This window comes from Chelon labrosus (assembly GCF_963514085.1).
Source record: "Chelon labrosus genome assembly, chromosome: 6".
NCBI classification, from domain to species: Eukaryota; Metazoa; Chordata; class Actinopteri; order Mugiliformes; family Mugilidae; genus Chelon; species Chelon labrosus.
The window spans coordinates 11,528,791-11,540,581 of NC_140342.1; the positions used below are offsets into that span (position 1 = coordinate 11,528,791).

General features: G+C 43.9%; 1 protein-coding gene across 1 annotated transcript; it reads right to left on the reverse strand.

Annotated features, from left to right (window-relative positions):
• Window positions 1-7,816: 7,816 nt before the first annotated feature.
• lingo3b (leucine rich repeat and Ig domain containing 3b) lies at window positions 7,817-10,439 on the reverse strand (the record flags this gene model as incomplete). The annotated part of the gene is made up of 3 exons (XM_084547243.1): window positions 7,817-8,752; window positions 8,873-9,616; window positions 9,885-10,439. The coding sequence occupies 3 exons, from the start codon at window positions 10,437-10,439 to the stop codon at window positions 8,183-8,185; spliced, it is 1,869 nt and encodes a 622-aa protein (XP_084403369.1). The 3' UTR covers window positions 7,817-8,182.
• Between the last annotated feature and the right edge of the window lie 1,352 nt (window positions 10,440-11,791).

The following is an 11,791-nucleotide window of genomic DNA, read 5'->3' on the forward strand; positions in this document are numbered from 1 at the left end:
ATAGAGGCGTCAGTCATTCAAACGGACCAATGGGATCTCGAGATGTCTCCCCGCTTTTTTCTGTGGAGTGTGTGGTTGGCGGCTCAGCCACCAACAAATACCGAAGGACTTCAGAGTTCTTTAGTTTGCTTTCCAGATTATTTTGTGGTTTCTCATTTTGTTAGAACACTTATTTATTTATTTATTTATTATCTTATTTATCTTTATTTATCTTATTTATTTAAGCCCAGAGTGTGTGATTGGCAGCTCAGCCACCAACAAATACCGAAGGACTTCAGAGTTCTTTAGTTTGCTTTCCAGATTATTTTGGACCACTGCTCTTTATTCTGGATTTGCTCCATCTAAAATGAATTGTACTGAATCAAATGATTGTGATAATCAGTTTATTTTTTGTTGACACACATCTAAAAGTGCTGAGCTGATAAATGGCTGCCATCTAGTGGTTGTTGGTGGTATTGCTACCTGAGTTGAACAGCAAAAACCGACTGTTTTGTATGCTGTGTTCTTCACATGATCTGATCTAACAACATATATCGTAGATATGTTCTTACTCCTCTGCATATATACTGACACAAAAACTATATAAATAAATCTTGTAGTTGCTGAGGTACACTCAAACTTATTTTGGGCATGTCATTTTCAAGCAGGAGTGTGAGAGAGAGGCCTAGGTTAAGCTGTGAAATACAAACAGACATTATGGGGAGGACATTTTGAAAACATTTAGTCAGCGATGCCACAGAAACATTCTGTTATGTTTGGGTCTACTTAATTTTAGTCGTTTAGTGAATCTTGTGCGTGCGTGATTTATTGTTCCCTAAACTTGTGACACCGTTTTAATGTCAGGAGACACGTGTACGTAACAAGAAGAGACACAGGATTCAGTCAACAGAGTCACATCATGCTTTTATGACGAAAAAGGAGCTCATTTACAAGACAGACAGTATATAAAACATACATTGAAATAAAAAAAGAACTCACATGTGTCTTATAGACAAGCACATTATTGTCTTATTCTTCCCTTTGAGACCAAGCAGCCATGGGACTGAGCAAAACGTGGGCGATCGCTGGAGAGAAGAAGCAGCAGTTAAATCCTATGTTACTATACCTACACTATATACAGTTCAACAGTCATTTTCCTCTGTCAGACATGGCAAGGAAGTCAACAGATTTGATGACGTGATATGGCTAATAGATCTAATATGTACAGTTTCTGTTCTTCACATCCAGGGATCCACACATTACAGCAATAAATATACACGTTAAAAACAGTCCAAATTTGATATTCATTGTTTCACATTCTCTTTGATGAATCAGTCATGTGATTGGTCACTGGACACAAGTCAACCTGACGGGCTGAACTAACTGTCTTTATATCAGCTCTGCATTTAATTGGAGCGCTCAGCACCCATTCCTAGGTTTCAGAAGGCGGTAACGACCGTGTCGGAAAGGAACAAGTGCGCATTAGTGCACAAACTAAGAGTGATCGATGAAAAATGTTCAGAAGTGCTTAACGAGGTCGGTGCCAAGTTGTCAGGGAGAAAGACAGAGCGAGGAAGACAGAGAGAGAGAGAGAGAGAGAGAGAGAGAAATACAGACAGAAAGAGAGAAGAGAGAATAAAGTTTCCCCAGAAAAATTTAAGAAAAACACTTTTTTCCAGTGTTATTTATGTTTTTTGTATTAGAGCACTCCAACAAATGCAGAGCTATACCACTGACAGCTTCCTCTATAGAGTGAGAGAGGCGAGAGAGCATCTTATTGACCCAGACCTGGAGAACAATGTCATAATCTGGCACCATCTCGTTTTTAAAACAGGAAAAAAATGTAATGTGGAAACCTAGGAATGAGTGCCAACCAGGTCTGTAAGAACTCTATACGCCTCCTCCTGCTCCTGAGGGATTTTTTGGAGAGTGACAAGGTTCAATATAGATCAATGAAAGTATGCCATTCATAATCCCACCCCCATACAGCATTGATCAGTCCCACAATCCTGCTTGGAATTCCGGTCACTTTTATCTACAGCTTATACATCTGAGCAGATCGTCTGTTTGTGGATAGATATGTGTAAAAGTACAATCATCCCAAGTAAACAAATGCTTCTTTTTTCTTTAAAGATGCAACCTTCTTGAAATATTTGTGAATGCAGGTGGTTCTTTGCCCCGGCTTCGATCGGTACACAAGCACATTTTAAATCAACTTGTTTCAACGGCACCCCTGCTTCTCTGTACAGGTTAGAGTTTGGCAAGACCAATCACTGTATACAAAAGGCATGCATAGATTTAACCTGCTAAGACCATAAGAAAGAGAGTCGTTTTGTCCCTTAGAGGGTAACCAATCACTTTATCAGAATGTACAGAATAACATTTTATTTTGGTGAGACTGGCAGGGGGGCATCAGAAAGTGTTACCGAGAGTTTGGTCTACAGACTGAGTCAAACCAGGTGAGAACGGTTGCTTTTGATCGAACGGAGGCCTCTCCTGATTACATATGCCTCCTTCACAGATGGCGAACAACATCCCACACACCCAGTGCTGAGGGGAGGTACCGCTATGGCTATAAGAAAAATCAATGAAGCATTGACTTATGAAGCTAACAGTCAATTTGTTCGTTTCACTGTACCAGACCCAGAGCTATTGGTGTATTTACCACCACATGACCATAATACTGGTACATCAGCGTCAGCAGTATGGTCCCATTTGTTGCTGTTACTCACATTGACCACCGGGGGTCAGTATTGTCACATAGAAAGGGGAGTGCTTGCAGTTGTCTGGTCAAGGTTAAGATGAAGCTGTTGTCTACCCAAGGTGCTTTAAACAATCTGTCAGCAAAGCTCTGCGACATACCCAGTTACACCGAAACATCACACAGCAGGGACTGGCTGCAGTGTCACCTCCTTTGTCCAAGTGGATGAGAATTCACCATATAGGCGATATTTCTGTCTGAACAAACAAACACTGGATTCAGGCTCCTGTATTCGTAAGACACTCTGAGAGGACTGCTATGGAAATGCGACTAATCAGCCAAATAATCACAATCAGCCGAGCTCTCTTCTCCGTCATCCCGTTACTGCTCGTCTCGGCTCTGATCATATAACTCAAGTCTAATCCAATCCAAACAGCAGCTGTATGATGTGGAGTAATGGGGTGGGATTTATTTAGAGCTGGTATGGAATCAGAAATGACAGGAGACAAAGGCTGTCGAAAGGCAGTCCTAAAGGTAAGGGTAAAATATCTCTGTCTTGGCCAAAATATTTAGTAATGAAGTATTAAACGGCAAAGCCATCTTTAGTACAGAAATAAAATAAAAAAACCCAAAATAAATAATTCAGTCTTGGCTGGAAATGATGCCATGGTTATGGTGTCTAAGGGTTTGCCTTATTTTGGTAGAGTCTTTGAAGAGTTCCCTCGTGGAAGGTATCTTAACAGTGAGGATGTTGCTGCTGCCGCTGTAAATTGGGGCGTCTAGACAACGGTACACCAACCCCAGGCAAGGACAAACCAGAGGAGGGAGCGGGGGGATCACTCAGCCTACTTTCTCAAGACTCATGGCAGAGGAGATGAATCAAGCTCGCCTCCAAGAGTATCTACAAACACAGAGAGTCTGTCATCCAGAGCGAGGCAGCGACTTTACTGCAAAGCTGTGTGTGCTGGCACCTTTTCTTTTTTTTTTTTTTTTTCCAGTGAGCAGCTTCCAGTTTGGGAAGATGTCAGTTATATCAATTACATTTTTTGACATACAGCTTTCAAGGACTTGTGGACCTTGAATAGATAGCGCTCATCTCCAACCCTGACCAGCTTAAAAGTGTCATTTTTTTACATGGACGGCATCTTCCTTAAGATGACTCTGTGTACCCCAGTAAGCAGAAAGCAAGTGCAGGCATTTAGTCACGCTTTACATCAACCAAACCTCTTTCTTACATTTGCAAGTTAAAGTGTGACAAGATATCACCAAGAGAAAATACATACAGTACAGTCCATGGGTCTTCACATCCAGAGAAAGATCCCAGAGTGGCGCTGTGCAGAGTGGGAAAGTTCCAGAAAGGGTTTTTAAGGAATGGGTAGGGCATGAAATGGAAACCAGTGTTTTTTTGTTTGTTTTTTCAGGGAACCTGGGTCACCCCTTTCATCTTTTGTCTCCACTGATCCAATCGCTGCTCCGTGTTCGATGGCATCACGAGGAGCAACAAGCGTTACACGACAACACCGACTCACCAACCACACATGACACGTGTCTACTACCACACAACCATATTCCAGCCTAATACTGTGAACAGGGACATCGAGGATCTGAAATGCTAAGAAAGACAGGTCAAAGGAAGCGGGGAGGAGGACGGTAAAGAGGGGAGAAGGAGAAGAAGGTAATCAAATTAAACAAACCCTCATCTTCTCTTACATTTGTGATTGATGTGTACACGATAACACCGTCGACAATCACTACAGACATTCTCACTGTCTTCTAAACCTAATATTCACTGAAAAATACCGGGGAATGGAAACACATAAGGGCCGGCGCAGGAAGGGGAGACATCCATAAAGACAATGTCCTGTTCTCAACACCACGATCAGGAGCCAAAACGGCTGCAGCGATGTTAAAGGCGGAGGTTAAAAACCAGGCCAATTTGCTCATCCATTCTCATTCGGCCTCATGAATCTTTAACAGCTGTTGAGTTATTCATCTTGACACAGAAGATGTAGTTTCATAATTTTTTTAATTTTTTTTTTATTTTTTTTACAAGGGATAAAAATGGAGTATGCAGGATTTATTTAGCAAAACTTTTTGAGAGAGAGTTTTCTCTTACCTCGGGCAAATTGTCTCTAAACCATTCGATTGTTATATAAAGGGATGTTCTTTACATCAATAGTTCCCAACTTTTTATTTTATTTTACTTTTTTTTACAGTTTAACTTCCTAAAATGAAACGTAGCAGATTTGTGCTTCCGACTGCAGGAACTGTCCCTGTAAGATCTCTTTCAGGGTATAGGTACTTCTGAATGGACCGGAAAACAGCTGTGCAGCGCCCGTGGTTCAGATGGTGTAAAATTATTATTATATCACCTAATGTCACTGCAATGGAAACAGAATGGCCAAAAGGGCCACTTAGGGAGCTGTTCCTGTAAGCATTCCTAATGCCTGAGTTCCTGCAGTTTAAAAAGGCCTAGTGTCTACATTAAACTCCTGGACGTTGGACATGCTTTACTTAACCAACAGCCTTCTTTTTTGTAATATATTGTATAATTTGTAGAGATGTAATTTTAGCTCTCATCTCCATTTAACAGCATTTAGATTATTTTTCACTACTTTTACTTTCTCTTCTTTTTAAGCTTCACGCATCATCTTAACGCGTCTTGTTTGTTAATGCACGTTTAGATTTTTACACTCTGTCTATTAATGCACACCTATTTAATGCACAATCCATACATACATATATTTCTTTATTGTCTTATTTTCCAGACTTATGTTTATGTTTACTGTACTAACCACCGAGAGGAATTCCTGGTATGTGCGATCGTACGTTGCAATAAAGACAATTCAGATTCTGGTCTACAGATTACATCGGTGTTGTTTTTACTGCGTGCCCCTCACGACCACGAGACTTTCTGCGAATCGGTGTTCACGAGTTGTGACATTTTTGCTGACATCTTCATCCAAAACTGCAGAGGCCATTTTGTCGGATGTTAAGTTAGTCTAGTGTAATTTAAAAAAGCCTTGCCCTTTCATTATGCCTATACATTTCCTACATTAGATACCTTGTTTGTTAAACTTTCTGAACTGTTTGCGCCAGGCAGTTTGTGCACAGCTTCCCAGCTCACAAGTTCCATTTTATAGCAGCATAACGTTAGTAGTGTTAAATATTTGTAAATCCATCTGTATGTTTGTGCGATTCTACTAGCTAAGAAAATAGCTCTTACTTTACACTAATGTGGGAAGCAAGTGCAATTGAAATTTTGTTTTTCGGACCCATTTATTCTCTTTTGTGTTGTCTGCATTGGCCACTGTTCCGCCTGGTGTCAGCTCATACTCACCTGAGATGTGAGCGGCTGTAGACGCACCATTTAGAGTATTTTGAGGTGTTGAGAACAGAACAGTCCCACATGGACGACGAGGGACTTTTAAACAGCCAAAAAGGTCACAGAGAACAACTGAAGGAACTAAAATGAAGGACAAACGGGAAGAACAGAACACTTCAAAAAGACTTTTTTGTTCTTTTTTTTTTTTGTTGTTTTTAAAACCACAGTACTACTCTCCACTATACGATGCACATGGCGTGGGTAGGGTTAACACGACTTCATTTACATTTTAATCCTTGGTCTCCAGCCAGGGACCCCTCCCAAAGGAGGACCCAGTGGGGGTGTATGGGGGTGGGGGTGAGGAGGGGGGAATGCACTGGGCTAGGGGGGCAGAGACATTCGCACACTGGCCGTCTTAGAGGACAGACAGAGAGCAGTCAGCGTCACACTGTGTGATTACTGCGGCGCTTCATCGGTTGTAGGCGGATTCGTGTGTAGCTGTGACTGTTGTTTCTATCAGTCCAAATAACCTTGATGTGGTTTTACCTCTTTCGTGTGTGTGTGTGTGTGTGTTATTAGGTGAAACTTTATGTAAGCTCAGGGACAGCAGATGGTCTTGTGATCATCACGGCAGCTTGTAAGATGGCAGTGGCAATCATTGTATAACTGAATCATGCAGACACTACGATATAAAAACAACCTACACAAACTATGGCTTTGTTACCATTCAAAAAATTTACATCACTTCTCTCTTGGAGAATGAAGTTTGGCTTTATGGCTCCACATACAGTATTGCTGGAATGTTTCAACAGAGTAACCACTCTCACTCTGTAGGCTAGTTCTTTCACTTTTCCTGAGAAAAGGTGCTATGCGTGTGCTGCTGTGTATTGTCCAACTACATGATTCATGTGTTTGTATGCGTTTATGTGAACACCTCATAGTGGGACCGTGTGTCCTCTGTCTGCCTCTAAGTTTGACCCGACGCTCCAGGCTGCTCCCCCCTGGCAGCACTGTTGAGGTCAGGCGACCACCAACACAGCAGAGGGCAGGGACGAGGGGGCGCAGGCCGGCGGGCCGAACCTCTCCAGCTGATGAAAGAGCATAAAAGGGGCTTGTGAAGCAGAGGTCGCGGTGACTTAAGCCTTCTCTCCCCTTCTACCCAGCAACTCTCCTGTGCCCTCCAACCCGGTCCGCCCTTGCTCTCTCTTGTGTTGGTTGCTATGGTTACCGTGGCGGCCTGTGTTCGGTGGGCTTGACTTCCTAACCAAACCCTACCGGGCACAGGCAGCCACGGCAGCTCTCGGCCAGTGCGCTCGTCCCAAACTCACACAGCTGATGATGTTGCAAAATCTCACAAAGAAGAAAAAGGCCAAATCACGTTTCTTTTGTGTGTTTGTCATTTATGTGATCCATACCATGGATCCTCAACAGCTTCATGTCCACTACGCTTTTGTTCATCAAACATAAATCGTGTTAATGAAATATTTGACCTTCTACAGTCCTCACTGTCTAGCCGTGGTCAGAATAAATAACGGCGACTAAACATATTCATCTGTGTTTTATTCATTGCTATGAACTTACAACTTAACTTTCAAGAGCAACTCTGCATGCATGCACAAGGCAGACTTTAGAAGAGCATAGCTAAAAATTCAATAATGGATGGTAGACACATCTCCAGGCATTACATTCCTTTTCAAATCCCTGACTGCACAGAATGCAGGAAAAGGAAATTTAGATGAAAAAGACTTCCTTTTCATTTTCTTATTAATTTAAATGAGACACAAGACTACCAATATTCCACAGCTCAGTAATCTTGCCAATTTACAACTTATCTCCTTTAATTCCTAACTCTATTGTTATCAAGCATGAATGACAAGTAGCTCTTTCAACACTGTTGTCTCCTACAGTTTCATTCAAATGTGTTTTAATCACAGGCTGAATAAAACCACTGAGAGGCAGCGAGATCAGGGTCATTTTGTTTTCATTCTCAAATCAAACCAAATTGAGTCATGGCTCCAGTTTGGAAGTGGGCGCTGAATTTTTGAGTCGAGCCATAGACAGAAACTCAAGTGCTTTGAAACTTCTTTGCGAGTCAGTGGCTGTGTGCGTTTGCGTGTGTCAAACACGTTTTTGGGACGTGCTCATGCCTCCCCCGAGGGACCCCTGGCTGCGTTGTTTCATATCATTTTCATGTTGAACTTCCTGGTCCCTCCTGAAGAGCTCCCAGTGACGGGCTCCGATTTCCTGAAGGAGTACTCCACTGTGAAGTTGTTCTTGCGTTGACCGCGTCCCCGGCTCCACACGAACAACAACAGGAAACAGAAGAGGACGACTCCCAGGAAAGTGATGCAACCCATTGCAGTGGAGACCAAGATGGTGGTCAGGTCCAATGTGAACTTTAGGAAAACGCGCGTGCTGTTCAGATTTGTATCGTTGAAGAAGTCGCCACTATACAGCGAGCGGTTGAGAAAGAAGGCTGAGGCGGCGTCTAGCGGATGCCCTCGCACCGTCAGTGTGGCGAAGTAGGTGTCATTGCCCCCGGCGTTACTGGCGATGCAGATGTATGTTCCACTGTCAGTAAGCTGGGCGTAGCGGATCTCCAGGGTGCCACTCGGGAGAACAGTAATACGTCCTGAACTCTTTGCAGTGATCCGTCTGCGCTGTGGGGAAATCCAGACAATAGCAGGTGCAGGCTCTCCTTCAGCTCGACACAGAAAACTCACTGGCTGACCTTCACGAGCGATTACCTAGAGGAGGTGGAAGAAAGGAGTGCATAGACTAATAAATGTAGATAAATGCAAACTATTACCAACTTCTGTAAGCAAACCATTCAAAGGTTTTAAGTATTAAAACTACACATGTTTTACCTGCTGCAGCTTACGGTTGCGTATCTTAGGTTTCTGGCATGTAAAGTGATCGAAGAGTGCAGAATCGGTGAAGGTGTTGAGGCTAACCCCTTGCACCTCCACCGGCCCAGCACACACCGGCACTCTGCCGTCAAAGTTGAGGGTCTTGCGTCTTTGCAGGATCCACAACAGACGGCAGTCACACATCAGGGGGTTCCCATCCACTCTGAGGGTCTCCAGACTGTTGACAGAGTGGAAGGAGCCCTCTTCGAGAGTCTGCAGGTCATTGGAGGAGAAGTTGAGGACCCGGATCTGTCGGAGGCCTCCAAGAGCATGGGGCTCCACTGTCATCAACCCTGTGCTTACCATGATGAGCTCCTTCAGCCTCAGCAGGTCCTTGAAGGCCCAAGGCTCTAGTGTGGTGATGGGATTGTAGGACAGGTTAAGGTGGGTGAGATGTACCAGGTTCTTGAAGGAGGCAGAGGGGACAGAAGTGATGTTGGTGTTCGTGATCGATAGCCAGTAAAGGTCTAGGCCCTGAAAACTAAGAGGGGAGATGTACTCCAGGTACGGCCAGTGATCAATATCCAGACCCCGTAAGTTGGAGAGCTTGCGGAAGTTCTGGTCCTCGAGGGCAGTGATGCTGAGGTGGCGAAGGCGAAGATTGACCAGACTACGGAGATAGGACAGCGTCTGGCCAGAGATGGACGTCAGGTTGCAGCGCTCTATTGTGAGATCCTCCAGCCCCAGCAACCCTGAGAAAGCCTGTGGATCAGGAAGACAAAATAAACAATTTTAATGTTAAGATCAACAATCAGACGAAAAAGGGTGTGTTAACACCTAATGTATAATAAAAGCAATACATCTTCCAGATCTCATTTCCCAAATTGATAATCTACGTAATTCTCTGTAAAACTAGGACACGCTGCAGCCACTTAATTCATTGTTAGAGTACTGGAGTCTTTTATTTTCTTTCATTGAGAATTTCTTTAGTAGAGCAGTCCTACTACTGACAAGACGCTGGAGAGCTTACCTTGTGGGATATATAAACCAGGTCATTGTCTCCCACCTCCAGGTGTTTCAGGCTCCTCAGATCCTGGAAGGTGTAGTCTAACAAAATCACCATTTTGTTCTCACTCAGGTCTAGACTGGTCAGATTGCCCAGCTTGGCAAAAGCCAACATGGGTACTAATTTCAGCTGGTTCCCCCTTAACTTCAGCACTTTAAGACTGTGGAGAGTGGAGAAGGCATTGGGCTCTAATGTTGCGATGAGGTTCTCACTTAGGTCCACTTCTTCCAGTCGGGGGTATGGTGCCAGATCACCCGCTTGCACCCAGCGGAGCCGGTTCTTGCTGAGGTCCAGGAGCTGCGTCTCTGTGGGAATGCCCTCTGGGATGTTGGAGAGCCGCCTCCGCTGACATGACACTGATCTCAGCTGAGCTGAGCACTCGCAACGTGGCGGACAGGCCTGGGCGCTTCCTGGCAGCGTCAAGGTTATCACGGCAACCAGTGAAGTAGCCAGGACCCATCGGGACAATCTCGACCACGGCACTAAGGCACGCCCACCAGGGCCAGGAGAGCCAATCATGGCCCTGGTCCTCTGACTCCTCGCCTGTTGCAGGCAGGGTCAGTGCACCAGACACCTGCAAACCCAGACAGAAGGAAGACAGGAATATAAGCGAAGGAGAGAGGAGGGAGATAAAAAAAAAAAAGATGAGGATTAAAACATGAGGAAGGAAAATAGGATGTGAATAAGACAGATGGTGCCTATCATCTCCCAACTCCATGAAAATTACATTCACACTGTTGTAAATTATCAATGTCTCCTGCAGTATAAGTCATATTATAGTGAAAGCTGCGGAGTAGAGACACATCATGACAGGCGGTGAGACCCTATACCCAGAACCCTGATCGCTTTAAGGTATTTAAAATGATTTGTCTTTTCACTAATTCATCCATGGTTTCACTCGGAGAACTGGGACACTGGGAGCTGCGTGAGAGAGCACTTCAGCGGAATTCATGCATCTTGCAGGTCCTCTGCTCTCCTTACAGCACTGAGACAGTCTGCTCCCTTCTGACAAACACAATGAATTTATTATCACCACACATAAACACAGACTGAGCTCCTCGACGAGCTCCTCACATTATGTCTGGAAGCCACGCACGGCGCACATTTGAAATGTGAGGAGAAAGAGACGTTTGAATCATTGTACACCCAAGTCTTGTTACGTGTTTGATCAGGTATGTGTTGATGCTTGCGTGGGCTTGGCACTTTGCTGGGTATGAATTAAAAATCGTTTTGTTCCTCCCTGCGCTAAGATGAGATGAATCACTTGTGCTTTAACATTCCTTCAGGCAACTGATCAAGTCTCCCACACACTGTTTTCAACATGGAGACGGCCAAAGAGCACCTGGCATTAGATGTGGAACGCAACTCTTTGTCTGTCTAGTTAGCGGAAAGTGCTATGAGTGCTTTCATACTTAGGTACATAGAAAATACAATTTAATAATAAGAAAAAAGCATGGAAATAAATAAGTTGTCTGCTTCTGCCTCACCAGAAATCCCAGATGTTAAACTCCTAACTATTTGCTTGTTTTTCTGATCAAGCGGAAATGAGAGAGAATATATCTTCATCACCAGGGAGTATCATGTTAAAATGCACTCTGATGCTGGCAGTGGAGGAGAGGCAGAGCCAAACAGATTAATAATATATGGGTTGGTTTGTGCTTAATGGGCAGTGTTCAGAGGGCGAGGCACACAGTTGAAAGAGCCAAAAGTCGCAGTCTCTCCCTGTCTCTGCTGCGGGCTTCGCCTCAAGTGTTGTCTTTCTAGCAAGTTGGATTTAGAAAACAGCGTCTTGAGCGCCTAATCACATCTGACTGTTTTAATGCGTTGGCATCGCTAGGATCAAACAGGATGAAATGGGATTTAAGCTAAAT